The 22,232-nt window shown below is 44.8% G+C and overlaps 1 protein-coding gene across 8 annotated transcripts in view; it reads right to left on the bottom strand.

Annotated features, from left to right (window-relative positions):
- Positions 1-396: 396 nt before the first annotated feature.
- The window catches only part of LOC140202485 (serine/threonine-protein kinase 38-like), a 71,671-nt gene continuing 49,835 nt past the window's right edge, over positions 397-22,232 (bottom strand). For all 8 annotated transcript variants that reach the window (XM_072267388.1, XM_072267382.1, XM_072267383.1 and 5 more), the window contains 5 exons: positions 21,696-21,813; positions 20,320-20,443; positions 14,176-14,271; positions 8,086-8,177; positions 397-2,507 (listed from right to left, as the gene is read on the bottom strand). In XM_072267388.1, coding sequence (XP_072123489.1) covers positions 2,380-2,507; positions 8,086-8,177; positions 14,176-14,271; positions 20,320-20,443; positions 21,696-21,813 — 558 coding nt within the window. In that variant the 3' untranslated portion in view covers positions 397-2,379. The remainder of the gene's footprint in view (positions 2,508-8,085; positions 8,178-14,175; positions 14,272-20,319; positions 20,444-21,695; positions 21,814-22,232) is intronic.

Below are 22,232 nucleotides of genomic sequence, written 5' to 3'. Positions count from 1 at the left end.
GAACGAGCTGCCAGTGGAAGTGGTGGATGGGGGTTTGATTTCAACATTTAAGAGAAGTTTGGGTAGGTATATGGATGGGAGGGGTACAGAGGTCTATGCTCCAGGTGCAGGTCGATGGGGCGAAGCAGAACAACAGGTCAGACTACATAGGCTGAAGGGCCTGTTTCTATGCTAGATTTTTCTATGATTCTTATTAAATAAAAGATTGTAGCTATACAGATCACTGAAATCTTGGAGTTAAACTTGTCAACAACCAAACAGCTGGAGGAACTCAACAGCAGCAACTGTGGAGGTAAGCGGACAGTGAATGTTTTGTTCTGGGAGGTGTGTGTCGTTGTAAAACTCCGAAAATTAGCCAAGTGAATTAAACCACCAAAAAAAGTTAGAAAACTGCTTTACTGCACTTGTTTAAAAAAAATTTACATTTCAATACAGAATATTCTAAAGGCACATAAGACAAAGTTATTCATAGAAACAGAACATAAGATCAACAAGGAAAGATCTTTGGTATCTTTTTAAATACACAATACCACACGATATCCCCGTGTGGCAATGCCAGACTGCGGTATGGCATTTAGCCAACTGAGACCAGAGCACAGATAGCCAGCAGCACCTTGTAACCCCTACATACTGATATGGTCCTCTATCCTACACAGTAAAGGGAACTATTGAAATCCAAAGGCCCTGGGAATTAAGAGCAGGAAACCAGGAATCTCTGCCCAGCCCTCTTACAATCACAGCAGCGAGCGTTTCACTGAAGGTGAAGTCAGCTCTGGTAGTGAACAGAATTGGCAGTGAGGAAACTTGCCTTCTGCTTCTGCATGTTGGTTGTTGGTCCACCATGTGTGGCGGTCTGTCATTGTTTCTATTGTGTTTCTTTGTGTTTACTGTGAATTCCTACAAGAAAATGAACCTCGTGGTTGTATGTGGTGTACTTCGATAATAAATTTACTTTGAACCGTACTGGTACTGGAACCCCTGGATGTGATCACAGAAGAACCAACCTGAATCCTTAACAAACATGCTGGGGATGAGACTTACTTTGCGAGCACCAATTTAGAATGACCCAAAGGTCCACCTCTATGTAGATAACGCAAGTCTTTAACAGAAACAAGAACATGTAGACGCCATTCTGTGCACCGCAGGATGCCAAGAGCTGCAGGGTGTTACCGAGCAGACCTTCTACTTAATCATGAGCTTGCTTCAGCCCGTATACAAGGGAGGATGGTCTGGCCTGTCCTTAAGTAATTCCACAGAACCTTTCATACCTGCTGAGACAGTAGAAAGGATCTTGGTTCAGTATCACACATCGGACAGTCAATTTCAAAACAAGTAATTGTTTTGGATTTCTTTTTGCATTTGCACATTGGTTGTTTGTCAGTCTTGTGTTCAGCTTTTTGTTGGCGCTACTGTATTTACTGTGAATGCCTGTAGGAAAGTGAATCTCAGGGTTGTATTTACTGTAGGAAAGTGAATCTCAGGGTTGTATTTACTGTAGGAAAGTGAATCTCAGGGTTGCATATGGTCACATACAGGTACTTTGATAATTAATTTTACTTTGAACTTCGAAATCACGGACTGTGCGGCATTCCCCCTGTACTGCACTGGAGTGCCAGCCTGCGTTGCCCTTGAGTGGTGCTCAGGTTCACATGATTCTGACTTGTAGGTGAGAGTGTGATCCTGGCAACCACCCGGCTTCCCCAGTCATCTTCAAATGCCCTGCAATGGGCCAATGGCACCTGCCCCTTAAAGATGAAAGGTTATTTGTGACATGAACCGTACATGAAAACATTGACGTAAATGCGTCATTTGCATCAATGACCAACACAGTGCGAGGAATGTGCTGGGAGCAGCCTGCGAGGGTTGCTACACTTCCTGTGCCAACATACCATATCCAACCTTTACTATTCCGCGCATCTTTTTGGAATGTGGGAGGGAAATGGAGGACCCATAGGAAATCCATGCGGTCACAGGGAGAATGTACAAACTGTTCACAGGCAGGGTGGGAGTTGAACCCTGATCACGAGAGCTGTAAAGTGTTCCACTAGCTGCTTCGCTACCATGCTGCCCACCTCTCAGTTCGGAGGCAATTGTCTGTAAGTAATGCCGTCTGATTCAGCTACGCAGAATGGCGACGATTCGACTGTTTCACCAGTGGTGAAGCACCAGACAGAGAGCGAACAGCCAAAACTGCAAAGGGAGAGGATCCAGGAACACTGCAGTGTAGACTGGACCATCACTAGTAAATACATTCTGGTGGCACAGAAACTCCTAATCCAGAGGGATTTTCATCGACTTGGACGTTCTGGATGTGAAGCAGGATCTCTTCAGGAGGTCAAGTGTCAGGTTGCTATAGATCCCTGGAACATCGCCGCACCTTCATAGTTTCTCTGACTTCATGTAGGACGGGATGGTCCCCCGGGCCGTCAGGCCTTCAAACCGTTTGTACGTATAGTTGATGAAGACCCAGTCCTTAGATTTATAGTCAGAGTCAGACTCATTTGGCACTGGAAGCAAAAACAGTAAGATTAAAGACTGGCTTTATTTGTCACAAATAGGCACATGAATGTGAGGAAAATGAAAGAATATGAACACTAAGACCATAATATGTAGGAGCAGAATTAGCCCATCGAGTCTGCTCCGCCATTCCATTATGGCTGATCCCAGATCCCACACAACCCCATACACCTGCCTTCTCACCATATCCTTTGTTTCCCTGACCAATCAGGAAACTATCAACTTCCACCTGAAATATACCCATGGACTTGGCCTCCACAGCAGTCTGTGGCAGAGCATTCCACACATTCACTATCTCTCTGGCTCTTCCTTACCTCTGATCTAAAAGGTCAGCCCTCAATTTTGAGACTGTGCCCTCTAATTCTGGATACCCCCACCAGAGGAAACATCCTGTTCACATCCACCCTATCCAGTCCTTCAACATTCGGTAGGTTTCAATGAGATCTCCACCCCCGCCCCCCCCCCCACATTCTTCTAAAGTCCAGCCAGTACAGGCCCAAAGCTACCAAACGCTCTTCATATGTTAACCCCTTCATTCTCGGAATCATCCTCGTGAACCTCCTCTGGACTCTTTCCAATGACGACATATCCTTTCTGAGATATGGGGTCCATGCAGCTGCTGAATCCAAATGAACACCTGAGACCAATTCAGTTTAGCATGAGTGGTGTCACAGGAGTTACCAGTCAGCATCGGACTCAGTGTAGGACCGCCTTAGGGACTACAGCTCCAGAACTTTCCTTGGGGTTGACTGGGAATCCTTCCCTGTGAGTGGTAATGGCTGCAAGGCAGCGGAGATTTGAGATCAGAGTTTTCTTTTTCCTAGATGAGCTGCCAACCACAGCTAACAAGCTCCATCTGTCCAGAGTGAATGGTTTTAAGGTGCCATAACCCACCTTTGCCCCTTCTCCCGGCAGGTTTTTCTAACTGGAAGGTCAACCATGGAACTAATGAGACATGCAAGTGGACACCAGCCTTACTGGTTCACCATTAGTCCATTGAGGGACAGGTAATTTCATGTGGCCTTGGGACTGCCTGTACAACAGGTCCTGCCGGGATCCTGTGCACAGAGAATCACATCATCCTGCAAGCTCCTGACCAGCAAATCACATCAGAGTCACTAAAGCAGCTCATGAAAGTGCAGACTAATTGAAGTTCCCAATTAGCTCATTGCAAACATTGTCCCCAATCAGAAATGGGTAAAATTAAACACATTTCCCATGGAATCAAATTTCCAAACATGCAGTATATGAAAACAAGATGATAACTGACCAAACGTTTTTATCCTTCTCTTCCCCTGTGCAATAACACCATAAGACATTAGGCCATTCAGCCCATCGAGTCCGCTCCGCCATTCCATCATGGCGGATTTATTTTCCCTCTCAACCCCATTCTCCTGTCTTCCCCCCATAACCTTTGATGCCCTGACTAATCAAAAATCTGACTAACCAAAAAGTACAGGTTACACTTGAACCTGAAGTGGACCAATATCCTTGCATGCTGGTTTGCTAAAACTGTTGGGGAGGGTTTAAACTAATTTGGTAGGGGCATGGGAACCGGAATGACAGGGTTGACGATGGGGCAGTTAGTATACAAGTGCATGCAGTGAGACTGTGAAGAAGGATAGACAGATGATAGGGCAAAATTTCAGTCAGTGAGATGAGTTAAATTGTAACAGGGGACAAAATCAAAAAGGGTGATGAATAGAGGGCTGAAGTGGTTATATTTGAATATACACTGTATATGGAATAAGGTAAATGATCTTGCAGCACATCTAGAGGTTGGCAGGTATGACATGGGCATCATTGAGTCATGGCTGAAAAAAGATCATAGTTGGGATTGAAGAATACATACTGTATCAAAAGGACAGTTGGTAGATGAAAATATAGGTAAGGTAGCCAAAAATATCAAAGAGAATACCAAAGCTTTTTTTCAGATATATAAAGAGTAAAAGAGAGGTGATATTGGCTATCAGACCACTGTAAAATGATGCAGGAGAGGTAGCAAAGGGGGACAAAGAATTGACAGGTGAACTTAATAAGTATTTTGCGTCAGTCTTCACTGTGAAGACACTAGCAGTATGCCAGTGCCAGGGAGCAGACGTGAGTGTTGTTGCTATTACTAGGGAGAAGGTGCTTGAGAAGCTGAAAGGCCAGAAGGTAGATAAATCACCTGGACCAGATGGACTTACATCCCAGAGTTCTGAAATCGCGAAATTCTAGGATGGTTCCAGAGAACTGGAAAATTGAAAACATCATCCACTCTTCAAGAAAGGAGGCAGACTGAAGAAAGGAAATTGTAAGCCAGATAGCATGACTTCAATGGTTAGGAAGACATTGCAGTTCATTATTAAGGATGAGGATTCGGGGTACTTGGAAGCACATGATAAAGTAGGCTGAAGTTAGCATGGCTTCCCGAAGAGGAAATCTTGCCTGACAAATCTTTTGGGATTCCTTGAGGAATTACTGTAGGATGGACAACGAAGAGTCAGTGGAACTTGGAACTTCAGAAGGCCTTTGAAAAGATGCCGCACATGAGGATATTTAACAAGGTAAGAGCTTATGGTATTACAGGAATGGATATTAGATCATCTGATTGGCAGGAGGCAAAGAGTGGGGGAAAAGGGAGCCTTTTCTGGTTGACTGCCAGTAACAAGTTGTGTTCCGCAGGGGTCGGAGTTGGGACCGCTTCTTTTCACATTATATGTCAATGATCTGGATGACGGAATTGATGGCTTTATGGCCAAGTTTGCAGATGAAATCAGGAGAAATCAGGAGGGCTAAAAGAAGACATGAGGTTGCCTTGGCAGTCAAAGTGAAGGATAATCCAAAGAGCTTTTACAGGTATATTAAGAGCAAAAGGATTGTAAGGGATAAAATTGGTCCTCTTGAAGATCAGGGTGGTCGGCTATGTGCGGAACCAAAGGAAATGGGGGAGATCTTAAATAGGTTTTTTGCGTCTGTATTTACTAAGGAAACTGGCATGAAGTCTATGGAATTGAGGGAAACAAGTAGTGAGATCATGGAAACTGTACAGATCGAAAAGGAGGAGGTCCTTGCTGTCTTGAGGAAAATTAAAGTGGATAAATCCCCGGGACCTGACGGGGTGCTCCCTCGGACCTTGAAGGAGACTAGTGTTGAAATTGCAGGGACCCTGGCAGAAATATTTAAAATGTTGCTGTCTACAGGTGAGGTGCCGGAAGATTGGAGAGTGGCTCATGTTGTTCCGTTGTTTAAAAAAGGATCAAAAAGTAATCCGGGAAATTATAGGCTGGTGAGTTTAATGTCGGTAGTAGGTAAGTTATTGGAGGGAGTACTAAGAGACAGAATCTACAAGCATTTGGATAGACTGGGACTTATTAGGGAGAGTCAACATGGCTTTGTGCGTGGTAGATCATGTTTGACCAATCTACTGGAGTTTTTCGAGGAGGTTACTAGGAAAGTGGATGAAGGGAAGGCAGTGGATATTGTCTACATGGACTTCAGTAAGGCCTTTGACAAGGTCCCGCATGGGAGGTTAGTTAGGAAAATTCAGTCGCTAGATATACATGGAGAGGTGGTAAATTGGATTAGACATTGGCTCAATGGAAGAAGCCAAAGAGTGGAAGTAGAGAATTGCTTCTCTGAGTGGAGGCCTGTGACTAGTGGTGTGCCACAGGGATCAGTGCTGGGTCCATTGTTATTTTTCATCTATGTCAATGATCTGGATGATAATGTCGTAAATTGGATCAGCAAATTTGCTGATGATACAAAGATTGGAGGTGTAGTAGACAGTGAGGAAGGTTTTCAGAGCCTGCAGAGGGACTTGGACCAGCTGGAAAATTGGGCTGAAAAATGGCAGATGGAGTTTAATACAGACAAGTGTGAGGTATTGCACGTTGGAAGGACAAACCAAGGTAGAACATACAGGGTTAATGGTAAGGCACTGAGGAGTGTAGTAGAACAGAGGGATCTGGGAATACAGATACAAAATTCCCTAAAATTGGCGTCACAGGTAGATAGGGTCGTAAAGAGAGCTTTTGGTACATTGGCCTTTATTAATGAAAGTATTGAGTATAAGAGCTGGAATGTTATGATGAGGTTGTATAAGGCATTGGTGAGGCCGAATCTGGAGTATTGTGTTCAGTTTTGGTCACCAAATTACAGGAAGGATATAAATAAGGTTGAAAGAGTGCAGAGAAGGTTTACAAGGATGTTGCCGGGACTTGAGAAACTCAGTTACAGAGAAAGGTTGAATAGGTTAGGACTTTATTCCCTGGAGCGTAGAAGAATGAGGGGAGATTTGATGGAAGTATATAAAATTATGATGGGTATAGATAGAGTGAATGCAAGCAGGCTTTTTCCACTGAGGCAAGGGGAGAAAAAAACCAGAGGGCATGGGTTATGGTGAGGGGAGGAAAAGTTTAAAGGGAACATTAGGGAAGGCTTCTTCACACAGAGAGTGGTGGGAGTATGGAATGAGCTGCCAGACGAGGTGGTAAATGTGGGTTCTTTTTTAACATTTAAGAATAAGTTGGACAGATACATGGATGGGAGGTGTATGGAGGGATATGGTCCGTGTGCAGGTCAGTGGGACTAGGCAGAAAATGGTTCGGCACAGCCCAGAAGGGCCAAAAGGCCTGTTTCTGTGCTGTAGTTTTTCTATGGTTTCTATGATACAAAGATAGTTGGAGGGACATGTAGTGTTAAGGATGTAGGGAGTCTGCAGAAGGACTTGAGGACACATTTGGAGAATGGGCAAGGAGTGGCAGATGGAATATAGTGTAGGGAAATGTATGGTCATGCACTTTGGTAGAAGGAATAAAGGTGTAAGACTATTTTCAAAGGTCTAAGAAAATTCAAAAATCAGAGGTGCAAAAGGAGTTGAGAATTCTTGTGCGGGATTCCGTGAAGGTTAACTTGCAGGTTGAGTCGGTGGTAAGAAAGACAATGCAATTTTAGCATTCATTGGAGTATTGTGAGCAGTTCTGGTGCCTTATCAAAGAGAAGGTGTCCTAGCATTGAAGGGAGTCCAGAGAAAGTTCATGAGAATGATTCCAGGAACAAAAGTGTTAATGTATGAGGAGTGTTTGATGGCTCTGGCCCTGTACTCTTCGGAGTTTAGAAGAATGAGGGGGAATATCATTGAAAACTACAGTATATTGAAAGGCCTAGGTAAAGTGGATGTGGAGAAGATGTTTCTTAAAGTGAGTGGGTCTAGGACCAGAGGGAACAGCCTCAGATCAGAGATGAGGAATTTCTTGAGCCAAAGAGTGATGAATCTGTGGAATTCTTTGCCACAGACAACTGTGGTGGCCAAGTAATTGGGTATATTTATAGTGGAGGTTGATAGCTTCTTGATCAGTCAGGGTGTCAAAGGTAGGAGGCAGGAGAATGGAGTTGAGAGGGTTAATAAATCAGCCAGGACGGAAATGCAGAGCAGACTCGATGGGCCGAATGGCCTAATATGTTACCCTGTTTATAACAGACTCTATATGGCTAGTTGGTTTGATTACAAGATTCTGTTGTCATGTTCTCCAATTCAAACCACAGATAGGTATATCAGGGACAAATCTGACCAATCTGCCATACCTGGCTGCAAGATACCAGAGTCAGGAAAATCATCAAAATTGGAAGTGTCGTCTATGCTTCTTATCTCGATGGGAATTGCCGCTGGGCGCTCTCTGCAAACAGAAATACATGAACATTAATGTCCCATTCAAAGTTCAAAATAAATTTATTATCTAAGTACATTTATGTCACCATGTTCAACCCTGAGATTTATTTACATGGGCTATGTAGCAAAGACACCAGGACCACCAGGCTCAAAAACAGTTACTTTCCCCAAGCAGTAAGATTGATTAACACCTCTACCCACTAACTCATCCCTCCACACCCCCAATCACCACTACTTTATCATTTCCAGTCAGTCACCTTATGTACAAACACACCTGTGTCAAGCATCACTTTATGGACATATAACAATCTATGTATATAAGCTATCTACTGTACATATTAATATTTATTGTATTTTTTATGACTATGTCCTTTATCTTATCGTGCTTGTGCTGCATTGGAACGGAGTAATAAATATTTCATCTCCTTTACACCTGTGTACTGGAAATGATATTAAACAATCTTGAATTTTCTTGCAGAAATTTACAGAATAATAAAGAAATACAATAGAATTTATGAGAAACAGCCAATGTACAAGAAGAAGATAAATTGTGCAGATAATAAAACAAAGTAATTAAATAATACTGAGAAGATGAGTGTCAAGTCCTTGAAAGTGAGTCTATAGGAACAGTTCAGTGTTGAGGTGAGTGAAGTTATCCCCACTGGTTCAAGAGCCTGACGGTTGAGGGGTAACAACTGTTCCTGAACCTGATGGTGTGTGTCCTGAAGCTCCTGCACCTTCTGACCAATAGTAGTATCAAGAAACATCCCTCCAAAGACACATTGCCACCAAAACAATTTATATGTCTGTGGTTACAATGGGGTAAAAACTGCTCACAATACTCCATCTGTGGCCTGACCAATGCCTGATAAAGCCTCAGCATTACATCCTTGCTTTTGTATTCAAGTCCTCTCGAAACCAATGCTAACATTACATTTGCCTTCCTTACCGCTGACTCAACCTGCAAGTTAACCCTTTAAGGAATCCTGGATGAGGACACCAAAGTCTCTTTGCACCTGAATTTGTTCTCCATTTAGAAAACAGTCTCTGCTTTTATTCCTTCTACCAAAGTGCCTGACCGTACACTTCCCTACATTATATTCCATCCACTACTCCTTTAACCCATTCTCCTAGAGTGTCATAGTCTTTCAGCAGACTCCATTCTTCTTCAAACCAGCTACCCCTCCACCTAGCTCGGTACTGTCCACAGACCTGGCCACAAAGCCATCGATTCAGTCCTCCAGATCACTGACATATAACATAAATAGAAGCCATCCCAATACCAATTCTCGCAAATTGCCGCTAGTCACTGGCACCCAACCAGAAAAGGCCATAAGACCATAATGTACAGGAGCAGAATTAGGCCATTTGGCCTATCATGTCCACTCCGCCATTTCATCATGGTTTATCCAATTTTCCTCTCAGCTTCAATCTCCTGCCTTCTCCCCATGTCCCTTCATGCTCTGACTAATCAAGAATCTATCAACCTTTTGCTTAAACACACCCAATGTCTTGGCCTCCACAGCTGCGTGTGATAACAAATTCCACATATTCACCACCATCTGGCTAAAGAAATTTCTCCTCACCTCTGTTCTAAAGGGATGTCCCTCTATGCTGAGGCTGTGTCCTGTGGTCTTAGACTCCCACCAAAAGGCCCCCTTTATTCTCACACTTTGCCTCCTGCCAGTCAGCCAATCTTCTATCCATATTGGTATCTTTCCTGTAACACCATGGGTTATTAACCTTGTTAAGCAGCCTCATGTGCGGCAATGTGTCAAAGGCCTTCTGAAAATCTACACCATTAGTTTCAATTTGATCATGGACAAGGATAGATCTGGTCCTAGGGATGAGGTTCTGAACTGGAAGAAGGCCAAATTTGAAGAAATGAGAAAAGATCTAAAAAGCGTGGATTGGGACAGGTTGTTCTCTGGCAAAGATGTGATTGGTAGGTGGGAAGCCTTCAAAGGGGAAATTTTGAGAGTGCAGAGTTCGTATGTTCCTGTCAGGATTAAAGGCAAATTGAATAGGAATAAGGAACCTTGGTTCTCAAGGGATATTGCAACTCTGATAAAGAAGAAGAGGGAGTTGTATGACATGTATAGGAAACAGGGGGTAAATCAGGTGCTTGAGGAGTATAAGAAGTGCAAGAAAATACTTAAGAAAGAAATCAGGAGGGCTAAAAGAAGACATGAGGTTGCCTTGGCAGTCAAAGTGAAGGATAATCCAAAGAGCTTTTACAAGTATATTAAGAGCAAAAGGATTGTAAGGGATAAAATTGGTCCTCTTGAAGATCAGAGTGGTCGGCTTTGTGCGGAACCAAAGGAAATGGGGGAGATCTTAAATAGGTTTTTTGCGTCTGTATTTACTAAGGAAGCTGGCATGAAATCTATGGAATTGAGGGAATCAAGTAGTGAGACCATGGAAACTGTACAGATTGAAAAGGAGGAGGTGCTTGCTGTCTTGAGGAAAATTAAAGTGGATAAATCCCCGGGACCTGACAGGGTGTTCCCTCGGACCTTGAAGGAGTCTAGTGTTGAAATTGCGGGGGCCCTCAGAAATATTTAAAATGTCACTGTCTACGGGTGAAGTGCCGGAGGATTGGAGAGTGGCTCATGTTGTTCCGTTGTTTAAAAAAGGATCGAAAAGTAATCCGGGAAATTATAGGCCGGTGAGTTTAACGTCAGTAGTAGGTAAGTTATTGGAGGGAGTACTAAGAGACAGAATCTACAAGCATTTGGATAGACAGGGGCTTATTAGGGAGAGTCAACATGGCTTTGTGCGTGGTAGGTCATGTTTGACCAATCTGTTGGAGTTTTTCGAGGAGGTTACCAGGAAAGTGGATGAAGGGAAGGCAGTGGATATTGTCTACATGGACTTCAGTAAGGCCTTTGACAAGGTCCCGCATGGGAGGTTAGTTAGGAAAATTCAGTTGCTAGGTATACATGGAGAGGTGGTAAATTGGATTAGACATTGGCTCGATGGAAGAAGCCAGAGAGTGGTGGTAGAGAATTGCTTCTCTGAGTGGAGGCCTGTGACTAGTGGTGTGCCACAGGGATCAGTACTGGGTCCATTGTTATTTGTCATCTATATCAATGATCTGGATGATAATGTGGTAAATTGGATCAGCAAGTTTGCTGATGATACAAAGATTGGAGGTGTAGTAGACAGTGAGGAAGGTTTTCAGAGCCTGCAGAGGGACTTGGACCAGCTGGAAAAATGGGCTGAAAAATGGCAGATGGAGTTTAATACTGACAAATGTGAGGTATTGCACGTTGGAAGGACAAGCCAATGTAGAACATACAGGGTTAATGGTAAGGCACTGAGGAGTGCAGTGGAACAGAGGGATCTGGGAATACAGATACAAAATTCCCTAAAAGTATCATCACAGGTAGATAGGGTCGTAAAGAGAGCTTTTGGTACATTGGCCTTTATTAATTGAAGTATTGAGTATAAGAGCTGGAATGTTATGATGAAGTTGTATAAGGCATTGGTGAGGCCGAATCTGGAGTATTGTGTTCAGTTTTGGTCACCAAATTACAGGAAGGATAAAAATAAGGTTGAAAGAGTGCAGAGAAGGTTTACAAGGATGTTGCCGGGACTTGAGAAACTCAGTTACAGAGAAAGGTTGAATAGGTTAGGACTTTATTCCCTGGAGCGTAGAAGGATGAGGGGAGATTTGATAGAGGTATATAAAATTATGATGGGTATAGATAGAGTGAATGCAAGCAGGCTTTTTCCACTGAGGCAAGGGGAGAAAAAAACCAGAGGACATGGGTTAAGGGTGAGGGGGGAAAAGTTTAAAGGGAACATTAGGGGGGGCTTCACACAGAGAGTGGTGGGAGTATGGAATGAGCTGCCAGACGAGGTGGTAAATGCGGGTTCTTTTTTAACACTTAAGAATAAATTGGACAGATACATGGGTGGGAGGTGTATGGAGGGATATGGTCCGTGTGCAGGTCAGTGGGACTAGGCAGAAAATGGTTCGGCACAGCCAAGAAGGGCCAAAGGGCCTGTTTCTGTGCTGTAGTTTCTACGGTTCTATGGTTCCAACTGACCAAGTTGTCTATCTGAGCTCATTCTATTTTCCGCAATTTGCCCACATCTCTCCAAATCTTTCCTATCGACATATCTGTCCAAGTGTCTTTCAAATACAGTGGATTCCAGTTAATTGGGCCATCAGTTAATCGGGGCAGCAGCTTATTTGGGACAACTCTTAAGAAGAAAAACAAATTGAGAAAATAGCCAGGATTCCCTTCACTTATTTGGGGCACTGTGCTGCTTAATTAGGACAGAATACTTTTGCTGAGCAGGTTCTAACTAGTGTCGGTCATATTCGCTTGTGTGGCCATTAGGCACTACACCATGCTTAGAGCAAATAGATTTTAAATAGCGTCATTTGCATGTGTTTGTGTTCCGAAAGCAGTGATTTTTCTCACTGATAGTTAGCGAGAAATGCGAAGTAAGACAACCCAGAACTGTTTTGCTCACTGCAATTTCAAGCATTCAGGCTTGGAAATGCCAGAAACTGCCGGGATTGAAAATGCTTCAACAAGTTAGGTACTACAAAGAATTTTAAGGTATTGACAATCATCTTGAATGTTGCAATGAAAATGAAGATTTGCAGGGTGCAATCATTGAAAACATTGTTTGAAGACAATCCTTTATCTGATTTTGTTCAATGCGTGCACTGGATGAATTCCTCCATCAATAGCTATTAGGAACTAATACACAGTTTTATACTACTGTAGCAGTATTGGTAGTGTTCTAATTTCTGTATTTCATTTACACATAATTTGTTACTCAGTTAGACAGTAGTTTGTCTTTGTTATACCTCTAAACTTTGCTTATTGGGACAGACCCTTAACTGAGCCAAAATGTACTGGTCCCTATTAACTGGAATCCACTGGATTACTATACTGTACCATATTGTGTAGATGACAATAAACCGGAGTTTAGCTTTGAATGTAATACTAGTTGGTGGAGTCTCTGCTTGTTGTTTAACCCTTCGGGTCCAGGGTGCGATTTTGAAAGTTTGTGAATGGGGAAAATGTTCTACACCCTCCAGTACATCTGCAAAAGGCCATTATTTGCTCCTATATCTTCTGGCTCACGAGAATGATTCCAGGATGAAAAGACTAACATATGAGGAGTGTTTGATGGCTCTGGGCCTGAACTCACTAGAATTTAGAAGAATGACAGGGGATCTAATTGTAACCTATCGAATATTGAAAGGTCTAGATAGAGTGGATGTGGAAACAATGTTTTCTATAGTGGGGGAGTCTAGGACCAGAGGGCACAGCATCAGAATAGAAGGATTTCCCTTTAAAACAGAGATGAGGAGGAATTTCTTTTGCCAGAGGGCAGTGAATCTGTGGAATCGATTGCCACAGATGGCTGTGGAGACCAAGTTATTGAGTATATTTAAAGCAGAGGTCAGTAAGGGTGTCAAAGGTTTCGGGGAGAAGGCGGGAGAATGGTGAATAATAAATCAGCCATAATGGGATGGCAGAGCAGCCTCAATGGGCTGAATGGCCTAATTCTGCTCCTATGTCTTATTTTCTTAATGTCTTCTGGTCCAGGATACTGAGCTACAGTTCCAGGCCCAACATTATCGGCTAAGCTCAGGAGCATAGCAGTTAGTGTAATTCTCTACAGCATTAGCTGCAAGATTTGAGTTCCATTCCAGGTGCTGTCAGTAAGGAGTTGGTACATTCACTCTGTGACTGCATGGGTTTCCTCCAGGTGCTCTAGTTTCCTCCCAAATTCCAAAGGTGTACACGTTAAGGTTAGCAAGTTGTGGGCATGCTACATTGGTGCTGAAAGTACGGCAACACTTGCGAACTATCTCCAGCACATCCTCGGACTGTGTTGGTCATTAACACAAACGACGCACTTCACTGTATGTTTCGACGTACATGTGGCAAACATAGCTCATCTTTCATCTTTATCTTTAAGCACGCGTTGTTTCTCTCTTCCTCACCAGAGTCTCCTGCTGTTGAGTTTACCTGATGTGCTCCCAGTCTATCCCTTCGAAGAATGGGTGGTTTTTAATTTCATCCACGCCACCAGCACCGATTCTGTCCCCAGCTCCACAGCAGAACCTGCAAACAGAAAATGAGTCAAGATCTGTTGGGCTCAGCGATGGTAGCAATGCTCCCGGTAAGGCCCCGCTTCATCAGTGAATCCTGAATTAGATTGGGTCAGGCTTTGAGTACCTTCGCTCCATCCACCATGAAAGATGGGATTTCCCAATTTCCTCTACTTCCCATTTCCATTCCAACATGTCAGTCCAAGGCCTCCTCTAGGGCCATGATGAGGTCACTTTCAGAATGGAGGAGCAACACTTCATATTTCATTTGGGTAGCCTCCAACCTGATAGGATGAAGATTGATTTCTCAAACTCTGGTAATTTCTATCCTACTCCACCTTCTCTCTTCTTCCATTCCTCATTCTCATTTTTCTCTTATCCTTTCTCTTCTGCTCAGCTGCCTATCACCTCCTTCTGTGCTCCTCCTCCTTCCCTTTCTCCAATAGTCCACTATCCTCTCCTATCAAATTTCTTATTCTTCAGCCCTTACCTTTCCCACCTATCACTTCCCAGCTTCTTACTTCATGCCCCCTTCCCCCACCCACCCACCTTCCACTACATCTGGTCTCACTATCCCCTGACAGCTTGTCCTCCTTCCTCTTCCCCCACCTCCTTATTCTGGCTTCTTCCCCGCTTCTGTCCAGTCCTGAAGAAGGGTCTCGGCCTGAAACATCAACTGTTTATTTCCCTCCACAGATGCTGCCTGACCTTCTGAGTTCCTCCAGCATTTTGAGTGTGTTGCTCTGGGATTTTCAACATCTGCAGAGTCTCTTGTGTTTAAGAGATAAAGATCACCATGGTTTCTAAAAGACTATAAGGAGCAGATTTAGACCATTCGGCCCATCGAGTCTACTCCGCCATTTTATCATGGCTATTCCATTTTTCCTCTCAGCCCCAGTCTCCTGCCTTCTCCCCATATCCCTTCACGTCTTGACCAATTAAGAATCTATCAACCTCTGCCTTAAAGACTTGGCCTCCACAGCTGCCTGTGGCAATCAATTCCACAGATTCACCACTCTCTGACTAAAGAAATTTCTCTTCATTTCCTTTCTAAAAGGATGCCCCTCTATTCTGAGGCAGTGTTCTCTGGTCTTAGACTCTCCCACCATAGGAAACATCCTCTCCACATCCACTCTATCAAGGCCTTGCACCATTTGATGGGTTTCAAAGAGGTCACCCCTCATTCTTCTGAATTCTAGTGAATAAAGGCCCAGAGCCATCAAACACTCTTCAAATGACAAACCATTCAAACCTGGAATAATTTTTTGTAATTGCAATTTGCCTATTGCCACAATAGGTCAATGACAGACGCAATCTCAATGGCTCTTCACACGGCTTTAGATCACCTGGACAACACAAACACCTACGTCAGGATGCAGTTCATCAACTATAGCTCAGCATTTAACACCATCGACGAGGGATAGATTGTGAGGTTACAGAACCTGGGCCTCTGTACCTCCCTCTGTAATTGGATCCTCAACTTCCTAACCGGAAGACCACAGTCTGTGCGGATTGGTGATAATATATCCTCCTCGCTGACGATCAACACTGGTGCACCTCAGGGGTGTGTGCTTAGCCCACTGCTCTACTCTCTCTACACCCATGACTGTGTGGCTAGGCATAGCTCAAATACCATCTATAAATTTGCTGACGATACAACCATTGTTGGTAGAATCTCAGTTGGTGACAAGAGGGCGTACAGGAGTGAGATATGCCAACTAGTGGAGTGGTGTTGCAGCAACAACCTGGCACTCAACATCAGTCAGACGAAAGAGCTGATTGAGGACTTCAGGAAGGGTAAGACGAAGGAACACATACCAATCCTCATAGAGGGATCAGAAGTGGAGAGAGTGAGCAGCTTCAAGTTCCTGGGTATCAAGATCTCTGAGGATCTAACCCGGTCCCAACACATTGATGTAGTCATAAAGAAGGCAGGACAGCGGCTGTACTTTATTGGGAGTTTGAAGAGATTGGCATGTCAACAAATACATCTATAGATGTACCATGGAGAGCATTCCGACAAGCTGCATCATTCCCTGGTATGGGGGGAGACGGGGAGCTACTGTACAGGACTGAAAGATGCAGCAGAGGAATGTAAATTTAGTCAACTCCATCTTGGGCACTAGCCTACAAAGTACGCAGGACATTTTCAGGGAGCAGTGTCTCAGAAAGGCAGCGTCCATTATTAAGGACCTCCAGCACCCAGGGCATGTCCTTTTCTCACTGTTACCATCAGGTAGGAGGTACAGAAGCCTGAAGGCACACACTCAGTGATTCAGGAACAGCTTCTTCCCCTCTGCCGTCTGATTCCTAAAGGACATTGAACTCGTGAACACTACCTCACTTTTTAATTTCTATTATTTCTGTTTTTGCATGATTTTTTAATATATTCAATATAGTATACTGCAATTGATTTACATATTTATTTATTATTTTTTTTCTTCTATATTATGTATCGCATTGAACTGCTGCTGCTGTTAACAAATTTCATGACCCATGCCGGTGATAATAAACCTGATTCTGATTCTGAACGTTCTCTGAACTCTCTCTAGTTTCAGCACATCCTTTCTAAGATAAGGGGCCCAAAACTGCTCACAATACTCCAAATAAGGCCTGACCAGTGCTTTAAACAAATCTCAACATCACGTCCTTGCTTTTATATTCTAGTCCTTTTGAAGAGAATCCTAACTTTGCAATTGCCTTCCTCACCACAGACTCAACCTGGAAATTATGGGAATCCTTTGCAAGGACCCCCACGTCCCTTTGCACCTCAGTGCTTTGTGTTTTCTCTCCTTTTATAAAATAATCTACCCTTCTGTTTCTTCTACCAAAGAGCATGACCATACATTTCCCAACACGGTACAGGGTATTCCATTTCAACCAAGACTTCGAACCAAAGGGTGCAAGCTATGAGGGTGGAAGGTGAGTGGACATTTGCAATCGATAGTCTGCCTACCCTGCCTAGCTGACCGTTACTGCCTTCTGGTGTGATTTTGCCAAATGACCTCATTCCAAACGCAAGTCAAAATACAACAAGTGTTGGAAAGCTGAAATAAACACTCAGCAAGACAGGCAGAGTATGTGGGGAAGGAACAGAGAACAGTACAGACCTTTTAGCCTAATCTAAGATAGAGTTCATGGTCATCTGACTGTACATTTATACAGCCAAACGAAACAACGTTCTTCCAGGCCCACAAAACATACATCACACACAGCACATAAAACAGAATATTACCATAAATTAGCTAATAAAATATAATTCAAAATGCATGTACTGCGCAGCACAGGTAAACAGTAAACAACTCACTGTCCTAATGACAAGGCCTTGGTGATGGCAGGGTATTCATTAGTCTCACAGCCTGAGGGAAGAAGCTGTTTCCCAGTCTGGCGGTCCTAGTCCTGATGCTCCTGTACCTCCTTCCTGACAGTAGTGGGTCAGCGAGATAGTGGGTCAGGGAGATTGTGGGATAGAGGGATAGATTGTGGGACAGGGAGATAGATTGTGGGACAGGGAGATAGAATGTGGGTCAGGGAGATAGAATGTGGGTCAGGGAGATTGTGGGTCAGAGGGATAGATTGTGGGTCAGGGAGACTGTGGGTCAGAGGGACACATTGTGGTTCGGAGAGATAGTGGGTCAGGGAGATAGTAGGTCAGGGAGATAATGGGTCAGAGGGATAGATTGTGGGTCAGGGAGATTGTGGGTCAGGGAGATAGATTGTGGGTCAGGGAGATTGTGGGTCAGAGGGATAGATTGTGGGTCAGGAAGATTGTGGGTCAGGGAGATTGTGGGTCAGAGGGATAGATTGTGGGTCAGGGAGATTGTGGGTCAGGGAGATTGTGGGTCAGAGGGATTGTGGGACAGAGGGATACATTGTGGGTCAGGGAGATAGTGGGTCAGGGAGATAGTGGGTCAGAGGGATAGATTGTGGGTCAGGGAGATAGTAGGTCAGGGAGATAGTGGGTCAGAGGGATAGATTGTGGGTCAGGGAGATAGTAGGTCAGGGAGATAGTGGGTCAGAGGGATAGATTGTGGGTCAGGGATATTGTGGGTCAGGGATATTGTGGGTCAGAAATATTGTGGGACAGAGAGATTGTGGGTCAGAGGGATTGTGGGACAGAGAGATTGTGGGACAGAGAGACTGTGGGACAGAGAGATTGTGGGTCAGGGAGATAGTGGGTCAGGGAGATAGTGGGTCAGGGAGATTGTGGGACAGAGAGATTGTGGGACAGGGAGACTGTGGGTCAGAGGGACTGTGGGACGGAGAGACTGTGGGACGGAGAGACTGTGGGTCAGAGAGATTGTGGGACAGGGAGATTGTGGGACAGGGAGATTGTGGGACAGGGAGACTGTGGGACGGAGAGATTGTGGGACGGAGAGACTGTGGGACGGAGAGACTGTGGGACAGAGAGATTGTGGGACAGGGAGATTGTGGGACAGGGAGACTGTGGGACGGAGAGATTGTGGGACGGAGAGATTGTGGGACGGAGAGACTGTGGGTCGGGGAGATTGTGGGACAGGTGGTAAAGATCCTCTACAATGGTCCTGGTATAAGTGTCACAAATGGAGAGCACGGTGGGGGGGGGGGGGGAGGTGGGGAGGTGGGGAGGACGACCCCAAAGGTCTCGGTTTTTACTCTGCTCCCCCTCCCCTAAAGCTAGTATTTCAGTTTGAAGAATCTGCATAGGAACAGTGTCTGCACGGAGATTCCCCTGACAGTGCGGCACTCCCTCTGGGAGCTTTGGAGCACAACACAATCATTCAGCTGTTTCAGTTCAGGGCAGGAGTGAGACTGTGAACCTTCGCAGCTCCTCTTTGCATCCAGTGCCAATAAGTGGTGACACTTCGCGTGCAGCAAGGAGCCTGAAAACACATTTTAGGAACAACATCTTCCCCACCGCCATCAGGTTTCTGAATTGACAATGAACCCATGTATACTACCTCACTATATTTCTAACTCTCTTTTTGTGCTACTTATTTAATTTAATTAATTTTTAGGATGTATTTATAGCTTTTTTATCATTATGCACTGTGGCCACAACACAACAAATTTCATGACAAATGCCAGTGACATTAAACCTGATTCTGATTCTGACAACAATGTTAACCACAAGAGGCTCTGCAATGCTGGAAATCCAGAGCAACACACACAAAATGCTGGAGGAACTCAGCAGGTCAGGCAGCATCCGTGGAGAGGAATAAACAGTCGATGTTTTGGCCTGAGACCTCTCTTCGGGACTGGGAAGGAAGAGGGATGAAGCCAGAGTAAGGTGGTGTGGGGAGTGAAAGGAGTACAAACTGGAAGGTGATGGGTGGAGCCAGGTGAGTGGGAATGTGGATGGGGGAGGGATGATGAATTGAGAAGTTGGGAGTTGATAGGTAGAAGCGATAAAGGGGTGAAGAAGGAGGAATCCGATAGGAGAGGAGAGTTGATCATGGGAGAAGGGAAAGAAGGAGAGGAACCAGAGGGAGGTGATAGGTAGGTGAGAAAAGGGGGAGTGAGAGGGGAGCCAGAATGGGGAGTGGAGACAGAGGGAAGCAGAGGGGGAGTTAAGAAATCAATGTACAAATATGGTCAACAGCATGAACAGCTTTTAGGATGAGTTGGCCTGTTGGCTCAACACCTCAACGCCAGCTCAGCAAGAGGCGGCAAGGTTGTGTTGCAGTTCAAGTAGCTCTATTTTAGTGCCAGCGACCCAGGTTCAATTCCCGCTACCGTCTATAAGGAGTTTGTACGTTCTCCATGTGACTGCGTGGGTTTCCTCCCGCAGTCCAAAGGCTTATGGGTTAATAGGTTAGTTGGTCACATGGGTGTAATTGAGTGATGCAGACTCACCGGGCCAGAAGGGTCTGCAACTGGGCTGTATCTCCAAATGAAATAAATCATTCTTTCCAAGTTCTCTGTTCCTCTCCCAGATTACATCACTTCCTGTCTGTGGTGTGCGGCAGGTATCTCCATTTCACGTGAACTGCTCTGGTGAAGCCTCTCCTCCCCACCTGCCCCAGTTACCATTCCCGCCACTAAGCGCAGTTGGCTGACTGGTGGATGAGGGTGCACGTACCTCAGAATCAGATCCCTTGATCTCTCAGAGACTGGAAACTCCGGAGGGAATGTCAGAGTTTCCTTCCAGTTCATTACTTTCCGGTACGTTTCCTGAGGGGTCTCCGAGCAGAAGGGGGGGTAGCCTGGAAAATTGGAAAGAGCAGCTCCTTCACAAGTGAACAGTTACAAACTAAGCACTTTGGATTACATCTGAAACAGAATCTAGAATCACAGACCTGTATGGGATCAAAACAGGCTATTCAGCCCAGCACATCCACGCTAACCACCACAACTTAGCAACACTATACTGTATCACCACGGCGTAGCAGTCAGCGTAACGCGTTACTCTATAGTGTATCACAGCAGTGTAGCAAGTCAGTGTAACGCGTTACACTACAGTGCATCATAGCGGCGTGGCAGTCAGTATAACGTGTTACAGTGCCAGCAATCCAGCAATCAGGGTTCAATTCTCACCACTGCCCATAAGGAGTTGAGATGCAAAGATGTTGCTGGGACTTGAGGGCTGGAGTTATGGGGAATGGCTGAATAGGCCAGGACTTTATTCCATGTGCTGGGCACATGGCCAAGTGGTTAAGGCGATCGTCTTGTGATCTGAAGGTCGCTAGTTCGAGCCTCAGCTGTGGCAGCGTGTTTGTGCCCTTGAGCAAGGCACTTTAATCACACATTGCTCTAGTCTGTGCGAGAAGTGGCGCCCCACACAGACTTCCAATCTGCGTCTTGTAAGGCATGAAAATGCCCAACGCAGGCCTCTCATGTCTGAGTCCATGTTCCCTCCCTCTCCTTATTCCAGGCACTGTTCTTCACTCGGAGGGTCGTGAGAGTGTGGAACGAGCTGCCAGCAGAAGTGGTGAATGCCAGTTCGATTTCAACATTTAAAAGAACTTTGGGTCAGATGGGATAGGCATGGAGGGCTATGGCCCAGGTGCAGGTTGATGGGAGTAGGCAGATTAATAGTTCAGCACAGACTAAATGGGCCAAAGGGCCTGTTTCTATGCTGTGGTGATCCATGGCTCTATGAGTTTGTCTATAAGGAGATTTTATACCCAGCAGGAAAATGAAAAGTGCTGCTGAAGCAGAGGTTTAGAATTTTGCAAGCAGGGAACTTTTGCCTGTGACCGTGTGGGTTTGCTCCAGGTGTTCCACTTCCCTCCCACATCCCAAAGATGTATGGGGAAGTACGTTGTTGCCAGAAGCATGGTGAGACTTGCAGGCTGCCCCCCGTACAATCCTCGGACTGCTGACACAAACAACGCATTCCACTGTATGTTTCATGACGTACATGTGACAAATAAAACTAATCCTTCAATCTTTTAGCTAATCAGTAATTTCCATTGGCTATCGGTGACTGCTGAAGCAGATTGGCTGTGGACGTACCTATCAGAGTTTCGTACATGATGACGCCCAGCGACCACCAATCACAGAGCTTGTTATATCCATTCTGCATGAACACCTCTGGGGCAATGTAATCAGGGGTGCCAACAGTAGAATAAGCCTAGAATATGGAGGCAAAAGTCAGTCATTGGACGGAAATTCCACCCCAGGTCCAAAGCACAACATTCCCCAGGGAAATTAATGTCCACATTCAGAAATCCCTCAAAGGTACCATACAGACTGATAGGGTATTTCCTCCAGGAGGACCACAACCTCTTCGTGGTTTGGAGGCTTGTGTGCCTCAATGACCCGGAATTGGCTGGAATCAGGCCTTTATGCTTTTACTCTTGGTAGGGTCACCAGTCCTCCAGGTTTGGGGGTTCAGCTCAGGGCTAACAACCCTGACTGGTCAAAACAAATTGTTACAGGAAAAACAATGAAGAATCCTTTTATATCTGTGTGCAACTGTATTCCTGAGTCTCTTCCTGGGATTTTGCATGACTGACAACTTGGTGCCGTACGTAGAGGCAGAAATGAGGA

The sequence above is a fragment of the Mobula birostris genome, chromosome 9, assembly GCF_030028105.1.
Source record: "Mobula birostris isolate sMobBir1 chromosome 9, sMobBir1.hap1, whole genome shotgun sequence".
NCBI lineage: Eukaryota > Metazoa > Chordata > Chondrichthyes > Myliobatiformes > Myliobatidae > Mobula > Mobula birostris.
Note: the sequence above shows the minus strand (reverse complement) of the source record. Positions and strands in the feature narration are given on the sequence as shown.